Source organism: Podarcis vaucheri (genome assembly GCF_965113315.1).
Source record: "Podarcis vaucheri genome assembly, chromosome: 5".
In the NCBI taxonomy this organism is placed as follows: Eukaryota; Metazoa; Chordata; class Lepidosauria; order Squamata; family Lacertidae; genus Podarcis; species Podarcis vaucheri.
This window is the reverse complement of record NC_138763.1, coordinates 2188400-2214153: the sequence shown is the minus strand read 5'-3', so window position 1 is coordinate 2214153 and position 25754 is coordinate 2188400. Positions and strand designations below refer to the sequence as shown.

Sequence of the window (25754 nt, the reverse complement as noted above, 5' to 3'; positions counted from 1 at the left end):
TCCATCGATTAACTATGTGCTGCTTAAAGAAGGACGTTCTTTTATCTATCCCAACATTCCAACATTCAGCTTTATTGGTCGGATGCCCGATGATCGTCTTCCAAAGCAACTACTCTATTCCGAACTTAAAAATGGAAAGCGTAATGCTGGTGGTCAACAAAAGAGGTTTAAAGACCGTCTCAAGGCAAATCTTTAAAAATGTAGCATAAACACCAACAACTGGGAAACACTGGCCTGCGAGCGCTCAAGTTGGAGAATAGCCTTGACGAAAGGTGTCATGGGCTTTGAAGACACTCGAACTCAGGACTCAAGGAAGAAACGTGCTAAGAGTAAGGCACACTTGGCAAACCCTCACCGGGATCAACTCCCATCAAGAAACCAATGTCCCCACTGTAGAAGGACGTGTGGATCCAGAATTGGCCTCCACAATCACTTATTGCTAAAACTGTGTTTGTGGAAGACGATCTTACTTGGCTACGAGGGATCGCCAAAGAAAGAGGAAGAAGAATATCTGTTGAATTTTCTTTCTCTCTCCTCTTTGTTTCTATCTTTAGGGGAAATGTTTCAGCTTCAGAAGCCTCCAAGACAACCGTTCTTTTTCTGAAAAGAGGAGCGAGCGAGCCACGACTCAGGGCTTGCTGGCATAAGGAGCCAAACATAGTTGTTTTTATTTTAAAAACGTCAACGCTTCAGAGTGTGTGGGTGGCAGAAACAAAGTGTTCTGAGTCAGAGCAAACACAACAGCAATTTCACGGCAAAGCTGCAATTCAGTCAGAAGGGATTGTAGCGATTAATGGGGAGGAATTAAGGCTGAAAAACAAATGGCATGTCTGGGCGAAAACTATACACACGTGCAAATCTCCTGGCTTCTTCAATAACACCAGACTCTGCTGCTCATTTCAAGCCAGGAAGACATCTTTGTACAGGAGAGGATTTCTTATCCCTCTTTTAGGCATTATTCTCTCTCCCCTTTAGTTGTTAAATTGGGCCAGCTTATTTTTAAATCATATTGTACGCATTTATGTATTGTATTTCTGTATCCATTTATTTGCATTATGGTCACATTCACACCTTGCATTGGAAGTGTGTTTCAAGAGCAACATAAGTTGACAGAATACATGCGCAGCTTGTGGACTTAACATATAAGAGAACAAGAAGAACATACATTTAGAGAAGACTGGGAAACATTTATGGAATATATGGGAAACAACTGTGTACAGCTGAAAACGCTGGCAGAGCTAAGATAAATTCAGCAGTGTAAATAAGCTTTGATGGATGCAATAATGGAATACTGAATGGTATACTTTCTGTAAAATATGCAGGGATTTGTGATATGTAAAATGAACCATGGAAAAAGAAGAAGGGAAGGCACTGTTATCTGAAGGATGAAAAATGAGTTGTTCAAAGTCTTTATAAATGACGTGGATGAAGGAATTCATAGAATCATAGAATCATAGAGTTGGAAGAGACCACAAGGGCCATCAAGTCCAACCCCCTGCCAAGCAGGAAACACCATCAGACATATGGTTGTCAAGCCTCTGCTTAAAGACCTCCAAAGTAGGAGACTCCACCACACTCCTTGGCAGCAAATTCCACTGTCGAACAGCTCTTACTGTCAGGAAGTTCTTCCTAATGTTTAGGTGGAATCTTCTTTATTGTCGTTTGGATCCATTGCTCCGTGTCCGCTTCTCTGGAGCAGCAGAAAACAACCTTTCTCCCTCCTCTATGTGACATCCTTTTATATATTGGAACATGGCTATCATATCACCCCTTAACCTCCTCTTCTCCAGGCTAAACATGCCCAGCTCCCTTAGCCGTTCCTCTTGAGGGGGTGCTCATCAAATTTGCAGATGACACCAAACTGGGAGGGGCAGCTAATGCCACAGAAGACACAATTGGGATTCAAAATGACCTTAACAGGTCGGAGAACTGGGCACACGCTAACAAGATGAATTTCAGCAGGGACAACTGTCAGGTTCTGCGCTTAGGCAGGAAGAACCAGATGCACAACTATAGGGTGGGGGGGTCACCTGGCTTACTAGCAGTACATGTGAAAAGGATCTCAGGGTCTTGGTGGATCACAAGCTGAACATGAGTCAAGAGTGTGATGCAGCAGCAAAAAACTATTCTAAGCTGCATCAACAGAAGTCTAGTGTCCAGATCAAGGGAAGTCATTGTCCCACTCTATTCTGCCTTGGTCAGACCACACTTGGAATACTGTGTCCAATTCTGGGTGCCACAATTTAAGAAGGATGTTGACAAGCTGGAACATGTGCAGAGGAGGGTGAGCAGGATAATCAAGGGTCTGGAAACTAAGCCATATGAGGAGCGGTTGAAGGAGCTGGGTATGTAAAGCCTGGAAAAGAGGCGATGGAAAGGAGATATGAGAGCCATCTTCAAATATCTCAAGGGCTGTCCCGTGGAAGAGGGAGCATGATTTCTCCTGCTCTGGAGGGCTCGAACCCGTGGCTTCAAGTTGCTAGGAAGGACATTCCGACTCAACATTTGGAAAAACTTTCCGACAGGAAGAGCTGTTTGTCAGTGGAACTGTCTCCTTGGAACTTCCTTCCTTGGAAGTTTTTAAACAGAGATTGGATGGTCATCTGTCTTGGGCTGAGATTCCTGCACTGCAGGGGGTTGGACTAGATGACCCTTGGCTGTCCCTTCTATAATTCTATGATTCTCCTGTGAGAGCCAGGGCAAGGCTTTCCCTGTCAGCCACTCCTGTGCCCCTCCCATTGGCGTGGCCATACCTTTTGATGTCACCACTCGCTGGCTGTCTGGAGGATTCAGGTGTGAGGAATTTTCGGAGGAATTCATTTCTGGGAATCCCCACAGCACGTGCCGCATTGCATCAAGCTAAACTGCTCCGATAAAGAAACTCCTTTGACCCAGATGATGAGAGACCTATTTATTGCGTTTCTAGCCAACCTTTTTCTCTAAGGAGCTCAAAGCTAGCTCTCCTAAACTCCACATTTTATCCTCACGGAAACCCTGCGAGGTTGAGAGCGAGTGAATGGCCAGAGGTCACTCATTAACATCCAGGTCTCTCCAGTCCGAGTCCAGTGCTCTAACCAGTTTCCAAAGTGGGTGTCAGCACACACCCCAGAGGCATTGGGAGTACTTAAGAACAAACGGAGGGACGCGGGTGGCGCTGTGGGTTAAACCACAGAGCCTAGGATTTGCCGATCAGAAGGTCGCGGTTTGAATCCCCGCGACGGGGTGAGCTCCCGTTGCTTGGTCCCTGCTCCTGCCAACCTAGCAGTTCAAAAGCACACCAGTGCAAGTAGATAAATAGGTACCGCTCCGGCGGGAAGGTAAACGGTGTTTCCGTGCGCTGCTCTTATTCGCCAGAAGCGGCTTAGTCATGCTGGTCACTGTACGCTGGCTCCCTTGGCCAGTAATACGAGATGAGCGCCGCAACCCCAGAGTTGACTGGAGCTAATGGTCAGGGGTCCCTTTACCTTTACCATTACCACCCTATACCCATTGATCTCAGAACGGTTCCTTAGTGGGTCATGCAAAGCCCTATTGCCAATAATGCTTTATATAAGGTAGGGGCCCCCAAGGGAACAGTCTTTGTAACCAAGTGGGTGGTGGCCCCCCAAAAATGGTTTGGCAATCACTGCTCTAACCACTACACCACACTGCTCCGGCAGATTTTATTAAGCCAGTAGGTTCCCCTCTTGCCAGCTTGCAAGCTTTCTCCCCACCCCCTCCCCAAAGCAGGATATGGCTTCACAGAATCACAGAATCATGGAACTGTAGAGTTGGAGGGGACCCCCAGGGGTCATCTAGCCCAACCCGCTGCAAATGCAGGAATCCCAAATTTCCCTTACTGCTGGCACCTGTGCAAAGCACTTCTCTCCCCACTTCCTTGGAAACTGTTTGAGGAAGTGAAGCAGTTCCTGACTCCTTTCTCAGAACAGGAATGACGTCAGGACCAGGGAGGGCTGACCACAGATCCTGACCCACCCACAGAAACTCTGCCCCCTAAGGTGGAAGCCTACACCCCATAATGACTTCCACAGAAGCTGGTGACGCACACTTTCCATAAGAGGAAGGCTTCAGTCCTGATATTCAAGTTTGCTGTGGATCGGGGCCTGATCTCACAGTGACAAACTCAGGATGAAAGCCTGGTTTTAATAATAATAATAATAATAATAATAATAATAATAATAATAATAATAATAATATATTTATACCCCACCCATCTGGCTGGGTTTCCCCATCCACTCTGGGCAGCTTCCAACAAAATATTAAAATACAATAGTCTATTAAACATTAAAAGCTTCCCAAAACAGGGCTGCCTTCAGATGTCTTCTAAAAGTCTGACAGTTGTTGTTCTCTTTGGCATCAGGTGGGAGGGTGTTCCACAGGGCAGGTGCCACCACCGAGAAGGCCCTCTGCCTGGTTCCCTGTAGCTTTGCTTCTTGCAGTGAGGGGACCGCCAGAAGGCCCTCAGAGCTGGACCTCAGTGTCCAAGCAGACCGATGAGGGTGGAGCCGCTCCTTCAGGTCTACTGGACTGAGGCCATTTAGGGCTTTCAAGGTCAGCACCAACACTTTGAATTGTGCTCGGAAACGTACTGGGAGCCAATGTAGGTCTTTAAAAACCGGTGTTATATGGTCTTGGTGGCCACTCCCAGTCACCAGTCTAGCTGCCGCATTCTTGATTAATTGCAGTTTCCGGGTCACCTTCAAAGGTAGCCCCACGTAGAGCGCATTGCAGTAGTCCAAGTGGGAAATAACTAGAGCATGCACCACTCTGGCCAGACAGTCCACGGGCAGGAAGGGGCTCAGGTTTTTAGGGCAGCTGTGCCCAACACTGCAGGCTAGAATCATATAATTGTAGGTTAGGGAGGGTCATTCAGTCCAACCCCCTGCAATGCAGGAATCTCAGCTGAAGAATCCCTAGCAGGTGGGGGGATCTTCTCAGGATCTGCTGTCCAGGAGGACCTGCCTGCCTCAGACCAAAAGAGACTCCGCTGTCTCTCCGTTTGGGGAATGTTCCTTCCCGCCCGGCGCCAGCGCTCTCTGATTTCAGGCACACGGGAAAACAGAGTAATTCAATCTGGCCTTTGAAGCTGTGCTCTCTGCATATTTCTAACGGGCGAGGTTGATTTGGATTCGATCCTTGTAGGTTGTTTTGACACTTGCTTTCATAGCACAGAATGGTGAAGTCGGAAGGGAACCCGGTGGCCATCTAGTCCAACCCACCATAGTCATGGTTGAAGACTCCCTGGCATATGTCCATCCAACCTCTGTTTGAAAACCTCCAATGGAGGAGAGTCCGCCACCTTCGGAGGGAGTCTGTTCCAGCATTGAACAGCTCTTACCTTCAGGAAGTTATCCCGAATCTTTAGTGGGAATCTCCTCCCTTGCAACTGGGATCCATTGTTTTGGGTCCCTTGCTCCATCTTCCATGGGACAGCCTTTGAGATCTTCAAAGATGGCCAACCCAACATCTCTTAGCCTTCTGCTCATAGGTCCTTAAAATATCAGTGGAAATAGTTGTTCCTGGCAAGTATTAATCGCTTTCAATTTTAACTTAAGGATGGCCATTTGTCCAGTCTAATTTTAATTCATTTGAATTAATTTTGGGATGCATTTTGTTTGTTTGTTTTTATGTATATTGTGTTTTATATGATGTTAGCTGCTCTGAGCCCAGCTTTTAATAATAATAATTTAATATTTTATTATATTTATTATTATTATTATTATTATTATTATTATTATTATTATTCTAGTGTACAGGCTAAGCATACCCGTTTGTCGTGAGGTTTGGTTTAAATCAAGCCATCCTTCATGTATGCAAAATGTAATCCAACACATCGGTCACCTGGGCAGGTGCCATGACATTACCCAGGTAATAGCCAAGCGCCAACTTTAAATGAAGCACCAGGACCAAGAAAGTTTTCCTGTTCATTTCCGGCATCACATTGAAACTGAACCTGATTCATTTGCTTCACCGGCTGATTCAGAAATAGGTGTGTCTCTTGCTGCTGCTGCCTGAACACACCTGCCCTTGTTGGATTTCAAGTCCTTTCTCAAGGGTTTGGATATCTCCTGTGGAACCTTAGGAGGGCATCTGTTCCCCTGCCAGGGGACTCTGGCTCTCGGGGAGTTGAATCCATTGGTTTGTGTCCTACAAGCAACAGAAAACAGCCTCGCTCCCTCTTCCATGTAGCAGCTCTTCAGATTTTTGAAGGTGGCTGTCTCTTCTCCAGGCTAAACATACCCAGCTCCTTCAACCGTTCCTCATAAGGCTTGGTTTCCAGCTCATGGATCAATTCGCTCACTCTCCTCTGCACATAATCCAGCTTGTCATCCTTCTTAAATTGTGGTACCCAGAACTGTGCAGATATCTGGGCAGTGGGCTCCCCCACCTCCCTTGCCCTCATGCTACAGTTCCCAAACTTCAGTGGACACCACCACTACCCATGGGAAGGAAGGAAGGAAGGAAGGAAGGAAGGAAGGGAGGGAGGGAGGGAGGGAGGGAGGGAGGGGTGTTGGGGGGGGGGAGAGAGGTGATTTATATGTGTGGCTGCAAATGTGGTCCGTAAGTGAAATGATGGGAATGTCTGTCTCCAGAACTTCCAAATCGTAACCTTCTTCTATGTTTTGACACCAGCACCTGAGCAGGAAGAAGCTACTGCCACCTGGTGGAAAATGCTCAGAAGACAGACATGGAGTCAACGCAAAAACTTTCAGCTTGCAAGATTCCGTGCTTTAAAACCTGTTCTTTGTCCTCGCCCTTCAAAGTTCCCGTTCCAACGGTACCCATGAGAGACTAGGCTGGCGTGCACCCACCCTGGGGAATACCTCTTCTCCCTGCTCCCCATACAACTCTGGGAGTAAGTCCCAGAGAGACTTATCTCAGCACAGGCAGGAGAGTCTCTTGGTGCCTCCAGAGACTGTCACTATTCAGCAAAAGGGATGCACCAAGAATTTAGGTTTGTGGATTAAAGCGCTCTCTCGTCCTCCTGTGTAACAAATCATTTTAAAAAGAAACGGACTTCTTTGTGGTTGGGAAAGGGATGGGGAACTTTGCTTGGAAAGTATGGAAACGGTTAACAGCGAGGTGTGTAAACTCCCCCCATGCAAATCAGGTTAAATGCACCATGTCTTATGACCGCCCTCTAAATAAAAGAGAACAAATTATCAGTGAAGTCTGTCTTCTGGGAAAGCTTTGTGAAGTTTCAATAGATGTGACACCTGGAGGAGTCCTTCCATTGAGAAATTAGGAGAGCCAGGGCTCATCTAGCCCAGGATCCGGTTCTCACAGTGGCCAACCAAATACCCCAAATTGAAATCTGCAAGCAGGATCCGAGCCCAAGTGCTCTCCCTTCCCACAGTTTCCAGCAGCTGGCATTCAGGAGCATTTGCTGCCTCTGACCTTGGAGACAGAGCAGGATCATCTTGCCTAGTAGCTATCGATAGTCCTCCCCTCTCCTCCATGAGTTGTTCAATCCTCTTTGGAATCCACCCCACTTGGTGGCCATCACTGCCTCCTGGGACCATCATTCAGCCCGAACACTGAGGTCCAGCTCCAAGTGCCTTCTGGTGGTTCCCTCTCTGTAGGAAGTGAGATTACAGGGAACCAGGCAGAGGGCCTTCTCGGTGGTGGCGCCCACCCTGTGGAACGCCCTCCCATCAGATGTCAAGGAAATAAACAGCTATCTGACTTTTAGAAGACATCTGAAGGCAGCCCTGTTTAGGGAAGTTTTTTAATGTTTCATCACATTATATTTATTATTATTATTTTTATTATTATTTACACAGGATCAGGCCCTCCTGGTTTTGGCAACGTCTTATTCCAAACTAAACTTTGTGCCTGCCTATATATTCCAGGAAGAACAGCCTTTACCAATACATATATATATTCCAGGGGAACAGCCTTTACGAAAGGTGTCATGGGCTTTGAAGACACTCAAACTCAGGAGGCAAGGGAGAAACGTGCTAAGAGGAAGGCACGCTTGGCAAATCCACACCGTGATCAACTCCCACCCGGAAACCAATGTCCCCACTGTGGAAGGACGTGTGGATCCAGAATTGGCCTCCACTGTCACTTACAGACTCACTGTTAAGACCGTGTTTATGGGAGACAATCTTACTCAGCTACGAGTGTTTGCCAAAGAAAGAAGAGTCCAGGAAGATGTGCTTTACTGCTGACCAGGTATAACTAGTTCTGGTGGCTGCCTTTGCCAGGAGTGAATCCCACCCCCAGTCAATCCAGTTTTAAGCTTCCTGATTCCAAGAAAGTCAGGTGATGAATCAGAGGAAGTTGCCCGGCTTTGCAGATGTGCTCAAGCAGCTTCTGCTCAGAAAAGCCTCTTCTCCTCTAACTTCAGGTGGATTCAGCTGCGCCTACAAGGGGCAGGAAAACACTTTGTTAGGCAAGCTCAGTTCAAAAACTTCAAACACTTGTCTGTTCGACTGTCAACCATCTCTTACCCTTAGAAAGTTCTTCCTAATGCTCAATTGAAATCTCATTTCTCGCCATTTGAATCCATGCAATCTGAATAGATTTTCTCTTGTGGCCTTTAGGTAGCGTTTCCTTGCAATTCTTCCATGTGGGTCATTGGCTCTTGTGGTCTCTTGATCTGCACAGGGCTGGTAGCTGATTTAGCTTACTGCTTTGGGCATGTAGTTGGACAAGGGCAGGGCCAGCAGCTTCTGTCAGTATCCCGGGCCATTGGCCATTCGCACACAGCACAGTTAAGCTATGGAACTCTCTGCCACAGGGGGCAGTGATGGCCACTAACTTGGGTGACTTTAAAGAGGGATTGGACAAATCCATGGTGGAAAAAGACGATTCACGGCCTAGGACCCTCATACCTATGGGACCCCCTATCCTGGTATGCCCCACGGAGGACCTTAAGGTCCATAAATAGCAACACCCTAGAAGTCACGGGCCCTAAGGAAGTCAGGTTAGCCTCAACCAGAACCAGGGCCTTCTCAACACTGGCTCCAGCCTGGTGGAACGCTCTGCCTCATGAGACCAGGGCCCTGTGGGATCTGATTTCTTTCTGCAGAGTTGTTTGGCTTCGAGTCAATTTGATTCCCTCCCCCTTTCTCCTCCTGTGAACAGGCTGCATCTTAATGTTTTAATGTTGTGTTTTAATCTTGTTTTTCAAGTTGTATTTTAATCAACCTATTTTTATTATTGGTTGTTAGCCGCCCTGAGCCCAGTCTTGGCTGGGTATGGCGGGGTATAAATAAATATTATTATTATTATTATTATTATTATTATTATTATTATTATTATCAACGCCTACTAGCCACAATGTGTAGGAGTAATTAAGAAGGAGTAATTAATGTGTAGGAGTAATTAAGAAGGAGTAAGAAGGTGTAAATTTCCTTCATCAGCATGAATCACCCCATGGATGTGTAGGATGTAACATGACAAAAGCAGTCAAATGCAACATTGGCCGATCACATCACACTCATTTAACCCTTTCCTTATGGCCCACCTAGGAGGCAAACGCCACAACCATCTTGATGCTCTTGCTGTCTGCTGGCTCTCGGCCAGCAGCACATGGGCTCACTCCTGACAAGAGGACGAACCCAGACTTTTCTCTGTATCTGTAACTACAAGGTAAAGCCTGACTTCAGGATCACACTGAGGACTGAACGTGAGTAAACCTTGTCATTACTTTAGAAGAAGATTACTGTGTCATTATTGTTTTAAGAGGGAATAAAAGCGGATTTCCCAGGAACAAGTCCAATCTGAACCAGCCAGACTGGATTGCTTAACTCAAGGGATTCTCACGTATCCAATCAATTACCTTCCTGCCATATAGAAGGGAATGTGCTCTGCTACTACCTCATTAGTGTGAGTGAGTAAGGATAATAGTAATCAATATATCCTTTCCTACTGCCCTCAACATTCCCACAGAATGATCTTATCACAGGTGCAAGGTCAGCCAAGCCACTTGCTATGATAGTGGCCCAGTGCCCCAACTATATCTGTGATTAATGCTTGTCAGCTCAGTAATGTCTGTCAGTCAGTCTGCCTGTTGGTTAGCCGGTTGCTGCTACTTGTTCGGTATTAAGACTTGAATTGCTGAACTTATTTAGAGAAACAGAGATATTTTATACTTGTATGTATCTGTACATATCTATCTGCAAAAGCCTACCTATCTGTTCTTCTGAGCCTTGTCTTCTTTCCCTGCTTCTGTGTGGTGACTGGTAAAGGTAAAGGGACCCCTGTCCATTAGGTCCAGTCATGGCCGACTCTGGGGTTGTGGCGCTCATACTGGCCGAGGGAGCCGGCATACAGTTTCTGGGTCATGTGGCCAGCAGGACTAAGCCGCTTCTGGTGAACCAGAGCAGCGCACGGAAACACCATTTACCTTCCCGCCGGAGCGGTACCTATTTATCTACTTGCACTTTGATGTGCTTTTGAACTGCTAGGTTGGCAGGAGCAGGGACCGAGCAACGGGAGCTCACCCCGTCGCGGAGATTCGAACCGTCGACCTTCTGATTGGCAAGCCCTAGGCTCTGTGGTTTAGACCACAGAGCCACCTGCGCCCCATGGTGACTGGTACTGGGAGCAATTTCCACTATGTGAGGATCTCACCTGAGATTTCCAGCACAATGGCTATACTCTGACCACGCGGTCGGGATGCTTCTGAATACCAGTTGCTGTGAGAGTATTGCTCTTGTGCCCGAATCCTGCTTGTGGGTTTCCCACTGGGGCATCTGGTTGGCCATCGTAAGAACAGGATGCCAGTGGCCTGATCCAGCAAACTCCTCTTTCGTTCTGCCCTTGGACTAGGCTAGGACCACCTTCCGCTCTGCACTTCTCTGGTCTAGATGATCCTTCAGGTCCCTTCCAACTTTGCAATTCTATAATTCTTTCTCAAACTGTCAAAATCTTCCGCACGCGTTTGTGGGCCCTGCACTGGTGTTGGTCTGTGCAGTGCAGGACTCTAATTGAACCCAGGCGATTGGTTGCTGCTTCTTGGTTGCTTAGCACCAGGCATAAGGCCCGCCTCCCTCTGCTCCAGCCGGCTCAAGCTATGGGACCAGTTGATCACCTGTTGATCATTTGCAAAAGAAAGCTGAGACTTTGCTGGAGATCAGGACAGACCCACAGCAAGACCTGGTGTAGATTTTGGGGGAAATGAAGCACCTTCTCCAATACACGGGCTGCTTCTTGGCTTTCTTCTCGGCCGGCTTCCTGATTGCTGCGACTTGGACAGACTGTTGGATGGTGAACACGGACGACTCCTTGGAGGTAAGGCAAAGAGAGAGGGAGAGGGAGACTCCAGCGGCCGCAAGGCTGGCTCAGATCCATCAGGTGCAGCTTTCCAGAGTGAGGAGGAGTGGTGGTGAGTGTGGGAGCTGAATGTATGGGTCTGGTTTCTGCAAGGACTTTGGGCTGCGTCTTCCTTAGAATGACAAAGAGAGAGTTGGCAGGAAGGTGGGAGAATCATAGCATTGTAGAGTTGGAAGTGGCCATGAGGGTCATCTAGTTCAACTCCCTGCAGTGCTGGAATCTTTTACCCAATGTAGGACTCGAAGCCAAGACTCTGGAGAACAAGAGTCTTGTGCTCTACCAACTGGGCGATCCCCAGAAAACGTGAGAGGTCAGTATGGAATGCTTTAGGTTTTTGACCAGCAATGCTGTTTTCCTGTGATCTTCCTGCTAAGGTAGTTTCTTAACCAGGTTGTGAGAACTTTTCCATCCCTTTAAAAGTTGTTAAGCTCTGTATATAAGTAGAACACCCCATCGATCAGCTCAGAAGAGAATCTTGCTGGCGAGAGTCTTCAAGGTCACCCTGTGAGTTTAGCAACCGAGCACAGATTTGAACCCTGGTCTCCCAGGTCCGAGTCTTGACATGCTAACCACTCCCACTTTTAATCTGTTAAAATAGCACCCCTAATTCATCAGTGTGATTTGTCAGAAGGGACGGGGCTATAGCCCAGTGGGCAGCGAGCCTGATTCACATGCAGAAGATCCCATTTTCAATCCCCAGCAAACTATTCCAGGCAGGGCTGAGAAAAACAGACCAGTGCTGTGATTTGGGATAAGGCAAGTCCCTAATAAACTCCTTAATAAACGTAATAATCAACACCATCAACATCAACAACTTCCTAATAAACATTAGCAAAAAAACGCAGCAACAACAAAATAAGTTTGAGCAGATGGGAAAAGGCAAGGAAATGCAAGCGCAGTGGGAAATTCACATAGGAAGCTGCCTTATTTTATTACGTATTATGATTGTTATGCAATGCCCTTTTAAAATGCGCTGGGGAGGTTATTGGGTTGTTTTCATTTTATGTATTTTGTATTTTTATATTGTAATTTTATCCTGTGAACTGCCCTGGGACCTGAATGTTTACAGGGCGGTATACAAATTTAATAAACAAACAAACAAATAATAATAGAAATATTTCGTGTTTTTAGCTTACATTTTATCTTGTGAACCGCCCTGAGGTCATACAAATTTAACAACAGCAACCAATTCCTGCACTGGAGGGTTGGGCCAGATGACCTTTGGGGGTCCCTTCCAAGTCTACAGTTCTATGATTCCAGCTTATCCTACGCTGGCTGGCAGCAGCTGTCCAGGGTGTCAGGAAGGTCCCACGTCATTGAACCCGGGGCCTTCTGCATGCAAGGCAGCTGTTCTGCCAACCGGCTACTGAAAGACTGCTGGGTCGCTTAGTGGGTGCCCTCTGGGCAATGTCACCCGTGGCTGCAAAGGGAACCCAGAAATGGCAAGTTTCGCAAGCTGCTTCTCTCTAGACTTAGGGGAAACTGGGAAATCCAACACAGTGAACAGCAAAGGGGTTTGGTGTTTCTTTAACCTTGCCTCCGCGGTTCAAAGGCACCTCCAGTTGGACCACGTCCCCTCCTCTCCTCCTCGGTGTTTCATTAATGCGCCCTCGGGGTTAAGCGCATTCAGGCTTTGCGCGTCCTGGCGCTGCGTCTGAATACCAACGCGCTCGGCGAAGGGCCTGAAGCATTAATACCTGACAGAATGAGTTGATCTCGCCACCTAAGCGGGTCATTGCATCCCTAAATATGGGGATGGGGGGGTAATGAGCCGTGTTCCCTGGGAAGGAGCCGGCGTCGGATCAGGGCGGCCAGACGCTGGCTCAGCGAGCAGTGCAGAGGAAGGGCTTTGCGCGAAGGAAGGAAGGAAGGAGATACAAAGAGGGAGAAAGAGAAGGAGAAAGGGGAGAGAGAGAGGGAGAGAGAGAGGGAGAGAGAGAGAGAGAGAGAGAGAGAGAGAGAGAGGAAAGCAGGGAAGAGAAAAGGAGAGAGAGAAAGGAAGGAAAGGAAAGAGAGGGGGAGAGGGAAGGAGAGCGGAAAGAAAAGAAAAGAAAAGAAAAGAAAAGAAAAGAAAAGAAAAGAAAAGAAAAGAAAAGAAAAGAAAGAAAAAGGGGCTCCAGACAAGGCTATCCGCCCAGATCACTTTTCTTTCTTCCCACCCCCAAATTTGCATGTTTCCAAGATGATGGGAAATCCCCCCAGTTTCAGCGCTTGGGGTGAATTTCAGCGCCTCGCTTTAGATTGCAAAACCAAACTGGTTTTGTTGTTGTTTAGTAGTTTAGTCGTGTCCGCCTCTTCGTGACCCCCTGGACCAGAGCACGCCAGGCCCTCCTGTCTTCCACCGCCTCTCTCATGCTGGTAGCTTTGAGAACACTGTCCCACCATCTCGTCCTCTGCCGTCCCCTTCTCCTTGTGCCCTCCATCTTTCCCAATATCAGGGTCTTTTCCAGGGATTCTTCTCTTCTCATGAGGTGGCCAAAGTATTGGAGCCTCATCTTCAGGATCTGTCCTTCCAGTGAGCACTCAGGGCTGATTTCCTTCAGAATGGAGAGGTTTGATCTTCTTGCAGTCCATGGGACTCTCAAGAGTCTCCTCCAGCACCAGAATTCAAAAGCATCCATTCTTCGGTGATCAGCCTTCTTTATGGTCCAGCTCTCACTTCCATACTCGGATTTAAATAGAAACTGGCAGCTTCAAGGCTGTCACTTCTGCTGCTGGTGCTTCCTCTTTGGACCAGTCCGGAAGATAGGAAGCGGCTGCCTACTAAGTCAGGCCATTGGTGCATCCATCTCTGTAGTGTCTACCCAGGCTGGCAGAGGCTCACCTGGATGTGAGGCATGGAGCTTTCTCCAGACCGACCTGAAGATGTACCTGGGACCTTTTGCTCACCCCATTTAAAGTGTGCTGTTCTGTTTTTAATCTCCGCATTTTAATATATCTGGGGTTTTGTATTGCTTTAATTCTGTTGGAGTTTAATTGCTTTACAACTTATTATTTTTCACAGGCTTTCAGCCTTCTGCATTTTCCCTTGTGTGGTTTTTAATTTGTGTCAGCTGCCTTGAGTCCCACTGTGGGGAAATGGCAGGATATTATCCCAAACTATAGCTCTGGGATAACACAGCCCTTCACATAGAGGACTCATTCACAGAAGGAACCATCCTCTGTTCACTGGGGCACACAGAATAACAGAATGGTCAAGAGCTGGAAGGGTTCCCCAAAGGTCATGTAGCCCAACCCGGTTGCAAGGCCACTCTAACTGAAACTGTAGGCTCCTTGGGGCAGGTCCTTGTAATAATAAGGATGATGGTCACTTTCTCCCACGTAGTTGAGCGCTACCTGCCGCGGCCTTTGGTGGGAATGCGTCACCAATGCCTTTGACGGGATAACAACCTGCGATGAATATGACTCCATCTTGGCTGAGCACCCAGGTACGTCTGCTGCGAGTTTTTATTATTATTATGACTGGATCAATTCTGAAGGAAACAGGTCTTAGAGAAAGCATTTACTGGGACAGGTCACCATAAGCTGAAAAACTTGGTTTTTGTTTGTTTTATTGTTTATTTTCTTTTATTGTTTGTTTTATTTGGTTTTCACTTTAATAATATCAAAATCGCGTATAATTCATCATATAAACAGCTGTATAAACACAAAACACATTTAGTTGAGTTACGTGCTGTTCACTTCTCTGGAATCGTTATGCTGATGTCATAATGATCTGAAACTTTATTTATTTATTTACTGCATTTAAATATCACATTCTCCCTCTCTAAGGAGCTCCCTCTCCCACCCTCCTCCTTTAGTCCCTACAACAACCTGTGAGGTGGGTCAGTCTGGAGGCAGCGACTGAGCTCAAGGTCACTCAGTGAGCTGTAGGGCCAGGGAGGGATTCGAACCCTGGTCTCCCAGGTCCTACTCTGACACGCTGACCACTGCACCACACCAGAGTCCCCTCCCTTCTGCCTCCAGGCTATTTCTTGTTTTGCAGTGAAACTGGTCCTGACCCGAGCGATGCTCATCACGGCTGACATCCTGGCTGGCTTTGGGTTCACCTTCCTCCTCCTGGGCCTGGACTGTGTGAAATTCCTCACGGACGAACCTGGAATCAAAACCCAAATTTGCTTCATAGCTGGACTGGCTCTGCTAACGGGAGGTAGTTGGTCGCAGAAAGCTGGGACCTGGGTCGGGTGGGGCTGGGAGATAGAAGGAGTTTAAAGTTAAAATGTTAAAGTGATAATAATGCTCAATTTACGATGGGGCGGAAGGTCCACGGGCTATGAAGGACTTGCTCACAAATTTATGGACAGCTGCACAAATTATTATAGCCAGGAAGTGGAAGGGGCAAGCAGAATATAAAATGGAAGAATTTTATAAAGAGGTGTGGAATATAGCTATTAGCGATAAATTAACATGTGCCATTAAGGTAAGACGGGGAATACGCAGGAGAAATGATTTTGAGGAGTTACGGAGGGTGTTTGTAGAATTTGTGCTGTTAAAGGGGGAAAGGTTAAATACCATCGCAAGAGGTGTTGAAATTTGGAGAGGTTGGATAGGTACTATGGAATGGTGTCAGGGTGGGGTGCACATTTTTATTCTTATTTATTCATGATTATTACTTTGTCAAAATAAAAAAATAAAAAAAGGATAAAGGATGGGAAAGAAAAAGAAGAAATAGGTTAAAGTTGACCTAAACTTTCTAAGCAGGGAGTTCCAGAGTGTAGGTGTTGACACACTAAACAACTGAGCTTCCACAAGTTTGGAATGGAGATTATGTGACACTTGCAAAATTGGCCATAGCCAACGGGGGGCAGATCTACAAAAATTAGTGAAAAGCTTTTAAAATACTCGATTAACTGAGGTTCTGTCCCCCACAAAGCCTGCTCTCCAGGGAATGAACTGCCAGAAGGCCCTTGGAGCTGGACCAACAATGGGGGTGGAGACGCTCCTTCAGGTATACTGGGCTGAGGCCGTTTAGGGCTTTCAAGGTCAGCACCAACACTTTGAATTGTGCTTGGAAACATACTAAGCTAAGAGAAGAGGGTGGAGGAAAGCCGATAGCCCTTTGTTTGGAAACCCCCCCTGACTTAGTTGCAGCTCTTGCAACCTGGCTCCGTCTTTTGGCGTGCTGGTGAGGACACTTAAATGGCCAGCTGAAAAGAAACTTGTCTGACCAGTTCAGCAACAGAATCCTCCATTAAATTTTAAGCCTCACTGGGTAGAGCAGGCATAGGCAAACTCGGCCCTCCAGATGTTTTGGGACTACAATTCCCATCATCTCTGGCCACTGGTTCTGTTAGCTAGGGATCATGGAATTTGTAGTCCCAAAACATCTGGAGGGTCAAGTTTGCCTCTGCCTGGGGTAGAGGAACCAAACACATCATCCAGACCAGTGTTTGATTTACATATAAGCTAAACAAGCTCTAGCTTAGGGCCCCACTCTCTTAGGGGCCCCAAAAAGTTTAAAGGGAAAAAACTGGGATGTACATTTCCAAAATATAAGATAAAAAACTAATAAAATAAAACCTATATCCAGCAACAGTGTTTTGTGTTGTGTAGGCTCCTATGATGTAAGTCATGGGCCCCGTTTGCGCGCTCTCTCTCTCTCTCTCTCTATATATATATATATATATATATATATATATATATATATGACGCAGGTGGCGCTGTGGGTTAAACCACAGAGCCTAGGACTTGTCGATCAGAAGGTCGGCGGTTCAAATCCCCATGACGGGGTGAGCTCCTGTTGTTTGGTCCCTGTTCCTGCCCACCTAGCAGTTCGAAAGCACACCAGTGCAAGTAGATAAATAGGTACAGCTCCGGCGGGAAGGTAAACGGCATTTCTGTGCGCTGCTCTGGTTCACCAGAAGCAGCTTAGTCCTGCTGGCCACATGACCCGGAAGCTGTACACCGGCTCCCTCGGCCAATAAAGCGAGATGAGCGCCGTAACCCCAGAGTCGGCCACGACTGAACCTAATGGTCAAGGGTCCCTTTACCTTTATATATAGGGTGCCTATATTGTGCATGGACTGGTTGCACAGCAACATGTGCAAATGGCTTTAGGTACCTATTAAGTCCATCAATTACCATATAGCATCTATTCAACACAAAAAGCAGTGACAGTTTGTTGTTGACAAAGGACAGCTGGACATATTAAGGGCCCCATTACCTTCAGTAGCTCAGGGTCTCATCAGACCTAAATCCGGCCCTGATCCAGACTGACCCCTGCAAACACACATGAGTTCTTTAGTCACATGGACAGAGAGAAGGGTTTTCTTTGACCCAGGCCACAGGAGTCAGCAATGGGACATCATTTCAGCACTGTGGATCAGACCTTGAAAAGTGACGCACTGACCCATAACCATGTGCAGAGTGCAACAATTGTGTCCCACCTCCATTTTTCCGGGAGCAGGCCAAACATCCTCCAGGTCTGGCATAAAGTGGGGCAATGGTCAGAGTGATGAAAACCTCCCCCAAGAAAACCGCGGCACCCACTCCGGGCATTGCGCCTCCCCCTTCTGGAGTGTGGACTGTTTGCAGGCTGCGGTTCTGCTGCCTTTCCAAATTCAGAGCATGCGGTGGTGAATGAAACCCCCCAGGGGTACGAATTAAGCAGAGGATTTTACCTTTCACAGAGCTGCAGGGATTAAACGGAAGCCCTCGTGGGTCGGAGGTTGCGGGTGCAGCCGTGCCAAAGAATTCAAATTCCACAGGAGGCAAAGCTGGAATCTGTGACCCAGATAAATTATGCAAACGAACCACCTTTGCAGAAACTTTCCTGTCTTTTTTGGGGGGCGGGGGTGTGGGTGTGTGGAATCAGCATCCTGCCCATCATACTGTTCTATAGAATTTCATCTGGCATTTCCTAGATGCTTTTCCTAATCTCTTCAAAGCCACATAATCTAGAAACTTGTCCTTTTCTCCTCCCTCTCTCTCTCTCTCTCTTGGTGCCGGATGACTTCTGCACTCGCTGCCATGTATTCTGGGGTCCTGTTGCTGCTGTCATTTAGTTTAATGCATTTTAAGAGACCGTGTAACCAGAGTGGCTGGGGCAACCCAGTCAGATGGGTGCGGTACAAAAATATATATTAAATTATTACTATTATTACGGGGGGGGGGTGTCCTGCTCATGCAAATAAAACCATGCTTTGCAGATATCCACACTGCAGGGTGGCTGGGTATTGTGGTTGAGAAATTAAAGGTTACATTGGCCTTGCGAATTCTGTACCAGCTGAAGTTTCTGACCCGTCTTCAGAGGCAGCCCCACGTTTAATGCATTGCAGTAATCTAACCTTCAGGTTACCAGAGTGTAGAGAACAGTAGTTAGGCTCTCTCTGTCCAGATAGGGATGTAGATGGGCCAAAACTGGTGGAAGTCACTCTGGGCCACTGAGGCCACCTGAGCCTTGAGTGACAGCAAAGGATCCAGGAGGACCCCCAAACTATGAACCTGTTCCTTCAGAGGAAACGTAACCCCATCAAGAGCAGGAAATCTCCCACACATCTGATCTAGGGAACCACATAGTAAGGGAAGTGCAAGTTTATTGTAGCATCATCATTGGGATAAATAATTTCTTTCTCACACGGAGAGGCAGAGATTGGAGAATTTTGTGGGGCTGGTTGTTGCTAATGGTATAAACACATTCCTGTCAAAGACACAATTTCCTTTTGCTCAAAACACAGGGAAGGGTGTCTATTTGACCTGTAGACAAGACATTTCTGAAGTTAATAATAATAAACAAGCACCACAGAGGCTCTTCAGTCTCCTCCTCCTCCTCCTTGTTCTTCTTCCTGCTTGCTTTTTCACAAATCTGCAGGCAGGCACCTCTCATTTTCAGTGTCAAAGACCCCAGAGGGGGGGGTCACCTGTGGATCAGCGGAGGATAATATCCTAAACCAGGCAGTTAACATCTGGTGCTTGCTCTGTTTCTTGCAGGCGTCCCTGGGCTCATTGGATCCATCTGGTACGCCATCGGCGTCTACGTGGAGCGCTCGACTCTGGTTTTGCATAACGTCTTTGTGGGCATCCAGTACAAATTTGGGTGGTCCTGTTGGCTGGGGCTGAGCGGGTCTCTGGGCTGCTTCTTATCTGGCTCCTTGCTAACCTGCTGCATGTATCTCTTCAGAGGTAAGAGCTGGGGGTGGAGGAGTCTGCCATGCAAAATGTTCTAGGCCATCCCAAATCACACCTCTGTGCCTTCAAGTCACTGTTCCCTAAAATGTGCCCATAAAATGCTCACCTTGTCTGAAATCCTGGAGAGCTGTTGTCATTGTGGACCAAGTCATTGTTGTCATTGTGTCCAAGTCATTGTGGACAAGACTGAGCTAGATGTTCTGGCTCAGAATAAGGCTGCTTCTCCTGTTCCTGAGTTTACTGAATAAATCATCTACTGTATCTCTCCCCACCACCTGGCCCAGCTTCCAGTTCCCCCCTAAGAGGACTGGATATTCTGAATTCCAGCAAGCAGCTAGAATCAAAAGGATGAAGACTGATGCAGCGATGCATTGCTGGGAGTTGTCCAGATGGCCTTTGGGGGTCCTGTCCAACCCTACAATTCTATGACCTCGGAAGATGGTGGCTTCTCCTTCACTGGAGGTTTTTAAGCAGAGGTTGGAAACCAACCAGCAGTAGAACCATCAAATTGCAGAGCTGGAAGAGACCCCAGTAGCCTAAGGTGCTACTGGAAGAAGTTTTGTTTTGTTTTGTTTTGTTTTGTTTTGTTTTGTTTTGTTTTGTTTTGTTTTGTTTTGTTTTGTTTTGTTTTGTTTCATTTCGTTTCGTTTCGTTTCGTCTTTGGGTTTGGTCAGTCAACCAGCTATCAGTAACTTTGCCCATCTACATTTTACCAGCTTCTCTGCAAGAATGTCATGGGACACGTTGTCAGAAACCTTCCTGAAATCAAGATACACTGTTGGGGATCCTTCAGCTGTGATTCCTGTATAGCAGGGGGCTGGATTGGATGGCCTTTGAGGTTCCCTTCCATCTGTGCAATTCTACGGCAATTCCCACCCACCCCTTCTAACCTTTGTGTGTTTCTCTCCCTTTCCGGGGCTCTGGGCTACAGATGTTGGTGCAAGCAGTTCGTTGCGGAAGACTTATTCCCCTCCTGGGATGAGCAGCCTGTGCCGTCCAGCCTCCCAGACAACTACTGCCAAAATGTACGCCATGGACACCAGAGTGTGAGGAAGAGGACTTGGCTCACCTCCTTTGTGACTTATGGGGCTGCCCCAGATGCCAGAAAGGGTCTCCAGAGGCTGTGATTCAGCCCCAAGGACTTTGGCTGTTTCCACCAACCATGTTCAGGACAATCTCCCATCCCTAACAAATGTCTGTTAGTTTGTTTTGAGAATCGTGCCCATGGTGAATGCAGCGGGTCATGGGAAACACCCATAATTTAACCCGAGTGGTCAAATGGCAGGGGGTTGGACTAGATGACCCGCTGCCCCTCTTCCGATGATTCCATAGCCCAAGAAATGTGGCTGTTTGATGCACCCTTGGCAGTGCACCTCATCAGCTGACTTCAGGGCTCCCCTTCCCCAGCACACCCTCTCCGGCTTGTGGGGGTCTGAATGTGCATGGCACTCATGGACCAGATGCCATCCCCAGGGCCAGATTTAGATCAAGAGCGGCCCTTGGCTACTCCACTTGTGAGGCCCCTCCCAATCCCCCACCCTCACAACTAGAAGAAAATGGAAGAGTCTGGCCCAGACAGGTAAACATGTAGAGAAGAGTCTCATGAACAAAACTGAGTGAAGCCAAGGATAGTGATGAATATTTAAAATTCTGCAGTTCACAATTTCTCCTCTAAAGGACATCAGAAAACGCCGTCAAACTTTGTTGAAGTTTGTTGCTTTCAATGTACAGAAAGCTCAGTGTGGACAACCTTTCTTGAGACATTGTGGCCCTTATTTCAGTTTTAATTCTTTTGAGTCTTGGAAAACTCCTCTCTCCTGAGCAGTTAGTGACCATAAGGCTAAGAAATAGCCGCAAGGTTGCTTCCACGTTAGTAAAGGCCATCTGGATTTTTTCCTTGTATATAATTTGATCAAGTTCTGTACGAGACAGAGAGTGCTCTGCTGTAAGCCTATGGCTTTGTCTCACGTACAGGTTGCAAAGTGCAAAAGTTCTTCAGCCAATTAGCGTATACATAAATTGGGCACTGGCCATCCCACAGGTGCAGGGAAGTTTTCTCTTCTGGAAAGCAGGACAACAGCAGCACAACACTCAGAATTGGTGGCATGTAATGAGGGACGTTTTGGGAGCAATTCTTAGGAATCAATGCTGCTTTTGGGATTGCCTGAGTCCCTACTTGCCTGCTATTTCCCCTGCCTGTATATGTGTAAATAAACAGATATAACAAACCACTACAAGTCTCCAGCATGCTTTGTCCCCCTCCTTCTCCAAATCTTTGAAACAGACTCCCCACAACTGCAGTCCCCATTCATTTGGGGACCCCCACCCACGCCTTGGTTCCATAAACACACCCCGATGCCCTCTAAAAAACATTATTCAGAACAGTGGTCCTCATGACTGTTATGTACTGAGTTGAATAGGATCCAGAATGCAGCAGTCTGATTGGTCCGCAGGAGCCACCCAATCCAACTCCAGGTCGAAGTGAATCCGCAACCTGATTGGCCTACAGCAGAATCCCGGAATTAGCCAATCACGTGGGGCCCATTGTGTAAATAATGTATAAAAAGCAGACATTTCGGGGGGAATTCCATTCCTCACTACTATGAGCTGAATAAAGAGCATGAAATCCACTCTTGACTCCGAGTACAGTAGTACCTCGGGTTACATACGCTCCAGGTTACATACGCTTCAGGTTACAGACTCCACTAACCCAGAAATAGTGCTTCAGGTTAAGAATTTTGCTTCAGGATAAGAACAGAAATAGTGCTCTGGTGGCATGGCGGCAGCAGGAGACCCCATTAGCTAAAGTGGTGTCTCGGGTTAAGAACAGTTTCAGGTTAAGAACAGACCTCCGGAATGAATTAAGTACTTAACCAGAGGTACCACTGTATATTTCAATGACCCACTAAGGAAGATAATGTTAAAAAAGTTGCACACAGAGACCCAGTCTCTGCATAGCAGTGCAGGAGACTCCGGAGGGTTCTAACCGCTCACCCAGGGCCATGTTTCCGTTGAGATTTGAGACATAGAGGAGGCTGCAGTGTCCTTAAGAATTATGGTTTAATGGGACATATTTGCCGTGAGTTGAGATGAAGGAGCTGCAGATTTCACCGCATTGTCACCCCAAAAGCAGCTTGCTCCTCGCAGCAGGTCAGCACTACCGATGGAGCCATTCTAAGTTCCCCAGCCAGCTCTAATAGCTGCCCCCCCCCAAAAAAAATCCTTGTCCTTCTTCTCTGCCATGCAGCTCCTCCCCTTCAGTCTCAGTCATTCCAAGACATGGACCCGGAAAGCCCAAATGTGAAGCAAAGGTCAGTGTCGATAAGCCCAAAATTGATATGCTTGGTGGAAAGAGCTTATCCCTTCTCTCCTTTCTGGCCACGGAGCGGTGGGGGGTCGGAGACACACTGAAAGGCTGTTTCCTTCTTATTTGCAAAACAGAGAGTTACTCCAACAGGACAATTTCAGACCCTCCAAGTGTCCCTATTTCCCAGGGACATCCCTGATTTAGAAAAGTCGTCTCGGTTTCTGACCCCAGAATGTCCTGCTTGTCCTTCGGACGTCCCTATTTTGACTGGAGAAATGTTGGAGGGTATGGAGTTGTCTGACCCCCCCCCAAGCCATCTGAAGGCAATCCTGTACAGTGGTACCTCGGGTTACATACGCTTCAGGTTACAGACTCCACTAACCCAGAAATAGTGCTTCAGGTTAAGAACTTTGCTTCAGGATAAGAACAGAAATCGGGCTCCGGCAGAGTTACTTCCATCAGGACAATTTCAGACCCTCCAAGTGTCCCTATTTTCCAGGGACATCCCTGATTTAGAAAAGTTGTCCAGGTTTCTGATCCCAGAATGTCCCGCTTGTCCTTGTCGTTGTTCTTTAGTCATTTAGTCGTGTCCGCCTCTTTGTGACCCCCTGGACCAGAGCACGCCAGGCCCTCCTGTCTTCCACTGCCTTCTGCAGTTTGGTCAAACTCATGCTGGTAGCTTCCAGAACACTGTCCAACCATCTCATCCTCTGTCGTCCCCTTCTCCTTGTGCCCCCCATCTTTCCCAACACCAGGGTCTTTTCCAGGGAGTCTTCTCTTCTCATGAGGTGGCCAAAGTCTTGGAGCCTCAGCTTCAGGGTCTGTCCTTCCAGTGAGCACTCAGGGCTGATTTCCTTCAGAATGGAGAGGTTTGATCTTCTTGCAGTCCATGGGACTCTCAAGAGTCTCCTCCAGCACCAGAATTCAAAAGCATCAATTCTTTGGCGATCAGCCTTCTTTATGGTCCAGCTCTCACTTCCATACATCACTACTGGGAAAACCACAGCTTTTACTATACAGACCTTTGTTGGCAAGGTAATGTCTCTGCTTTTTAAGATGCTGTCTAGGTTTGTCATTGTCCTTAGGACGTCCCTATTTTCATCGGAGAAATGTTGGAGTGTATGGAGTTGTCCCACCCCCAAGCTGTCTGAAGGCAATCCTGTATAGGGAATGGGTTTTTTAAAGGTCTGTTTATGTTTTTATATATGTTGGAAGCTGCCCAGAGTGGCAGGGGCAACCCATTCAGATGTGCGGGATATAAACAGTAAAGTAATCATTATGGAATGGGACGTCCCCGTTTCTCATTGGAGAAATGTTGGAGGGTATGTGATTTCCTTGCACAGGGCCACCAGGAAACAGCCTGGCCCAACTAGCTGCTGTGGACGCCTGAAAGGGAGTCTCTCTAGCCAGTTTTCAGCACCCTCACCTGGCCAAGGAAGTTAAAACATCCCAGGAGTAAAGCCAAGAGTGGATGAGCTTCTCCATCTCTCTCCTTTCCAGATTTTCCCAGTCCACAGTGGAGGCCCTTACAATTTTCCCTACCTCCCTGATGCTCCACAAGCCCCATCACTTCAACGCCTTTTTCTGTCATTTCTGCTGGAAATACAAAGCTGGCACTGCCCAGGATGAGGCCCGCTTGATCTCTCACCTGCCAACTGCTGTCAGTTCACTACTTTCATCTGAAAGCAAAACCAAATCGGCTTCTTGCACGGCAATAAAATAACAGCCCTTCCCACGCAGAGAAAGTGTCTGAAGCTCTGACTCCTCGTCTCTGCCCATAGAAAATTCATCTGACGCTATAGAAATGCAGCATGAAAATCAGAGAACGGAAATCCTCAAAAGCCATTTTGGCAAAAACACATTAGTTCGTCCAACTGATTAAATGCCGCTGGCAGAAAGAGGGGGCAGGATTCCAGCTGCCCCCAACCTGTCGCTATGCGGAATGCATCAAATTTGTTACTAGAAGATGGTAGCGGACTATCTAGTCCATGGGTAGGCAAACTAAGGCCCAGGGGCCAGATCCAGCCCAATCACCTTCTAAATCCAGCCCACGGACATTCCGGGAATCAGCGTGTTTTTACATGAGTAGAGTGTGTCCTTTTATTTAAAATGCATCTCTGGGTTATTTGTGGGGCATAGGAATTCATAATATTTTTTTCAAAATATAGTCCAGCCCCCCCCCAAGGTGTGAGGGACAGTGGACTGGCCCACGGCTGAGAAAGGTTGCTGACCCCTGATCTAGTCAAAGCATGTAAAGCATATTCAAATACAACCTGCTTTCCTCGCATGTACACCCTACGAGGTTGTGGCTGGATGGAAAGGAAATCTCCACACTGCGGTGAGAAAACAGAGGGTGTTTATTGCTAGCAATAATGGCTCAGTAGGATCACTCTCCAAAAGCTGAGCAAGTCCAAAAAGGGTGGGGCCTCCTTAATATACAAAGCTGTTATCTGCTAAAGCAATTTGTTGTTGCTGTTGAGTCGTTTAGTCATGTCCGCCTCTTTGTGACCCCCTGGACCAGAGCACGCCAGGCACTTCTGTCTTCCACTGCCTCCTGCAGTTTGGTCAAACTCATGTTGGCACCTTCGAGAACACTGTCCAACCATCTCGTCCTCTGTTGTCCCCTTCTCCTTGTGCCCTCCATCTTTCCCAACATCAGGCTCTTTTGCAGGGAGTCTTCTCTTCTCACGAGGTGGCCAAAGTCTTGGAGTCTCAGCCTCAGGATCTGTCCTTCCAGTGAGCACTCAGGGCTGATTTCCTTCAGAATGGAGAGGTTGGCTTAGAAGGCGTGGCCTGCCCAATTTAAATGCAGGCGCGACCCGGGGATCTCCCTCTTTTCCACCTGCCAACTGTTCCTGCTTTTCCCACCCTACTGCCCTATAAGGTTTTTGTTCCTTGACCTTGCTATGGACTTAGGTTGGTCGCCGTTGAGGAGCCTGGTAGGAATTTTTCCACTTGGCAATTTGGCAGCAGCCACTTGGTTTCCGCCTACCTCGTAGCAAATCATCACAACTTTCTGGGTATTGGCAGTTAG

The 25754-nt window shown here is 47.4% G+C and overlaps 1 protein-coding gene and 1 long non-coding RNA gene across 2 annotated transcripts in view; one reads left to right on the top strand and one right to left on the bottom strand.

Annotated features, from left to right (window-relative positions):
* Positions 1-3139: 3139 nt before the first annotated feature.
* LOC309533325 overlaps positions 3140-25754 on the bottom strand; it is a 428448-nt gene continuing 405833 nt past the window's right edge. The window contains exon 3 of the long non-coding RNA XR_014220118.1: positions 3140-3258. This is a non-coding gene — a long non-coding RNA (uncharacterized lncRNA). The remainder of the gene's footprint in view (positions 3259-25754) is intronic.
* On the top strand, positions 11048-21644 carry CLDN16 (claudin 16). The gene is made up of 5 exons (XM_082223479.1): positions 11048-11244; positions 14612-14714; positions 15272-15436; positions 19216-19407; positions 20345-21644. Exons 1-5 carry the CDS (start codon positions 11131-11133, stop codon positions 20461-20463), a joined length of 693 nt encoding a protein of 230 aa, XP_082079605.1. The 5' UTR covers positions 11048-11130; the 3' UTR covers positions 20464-21644.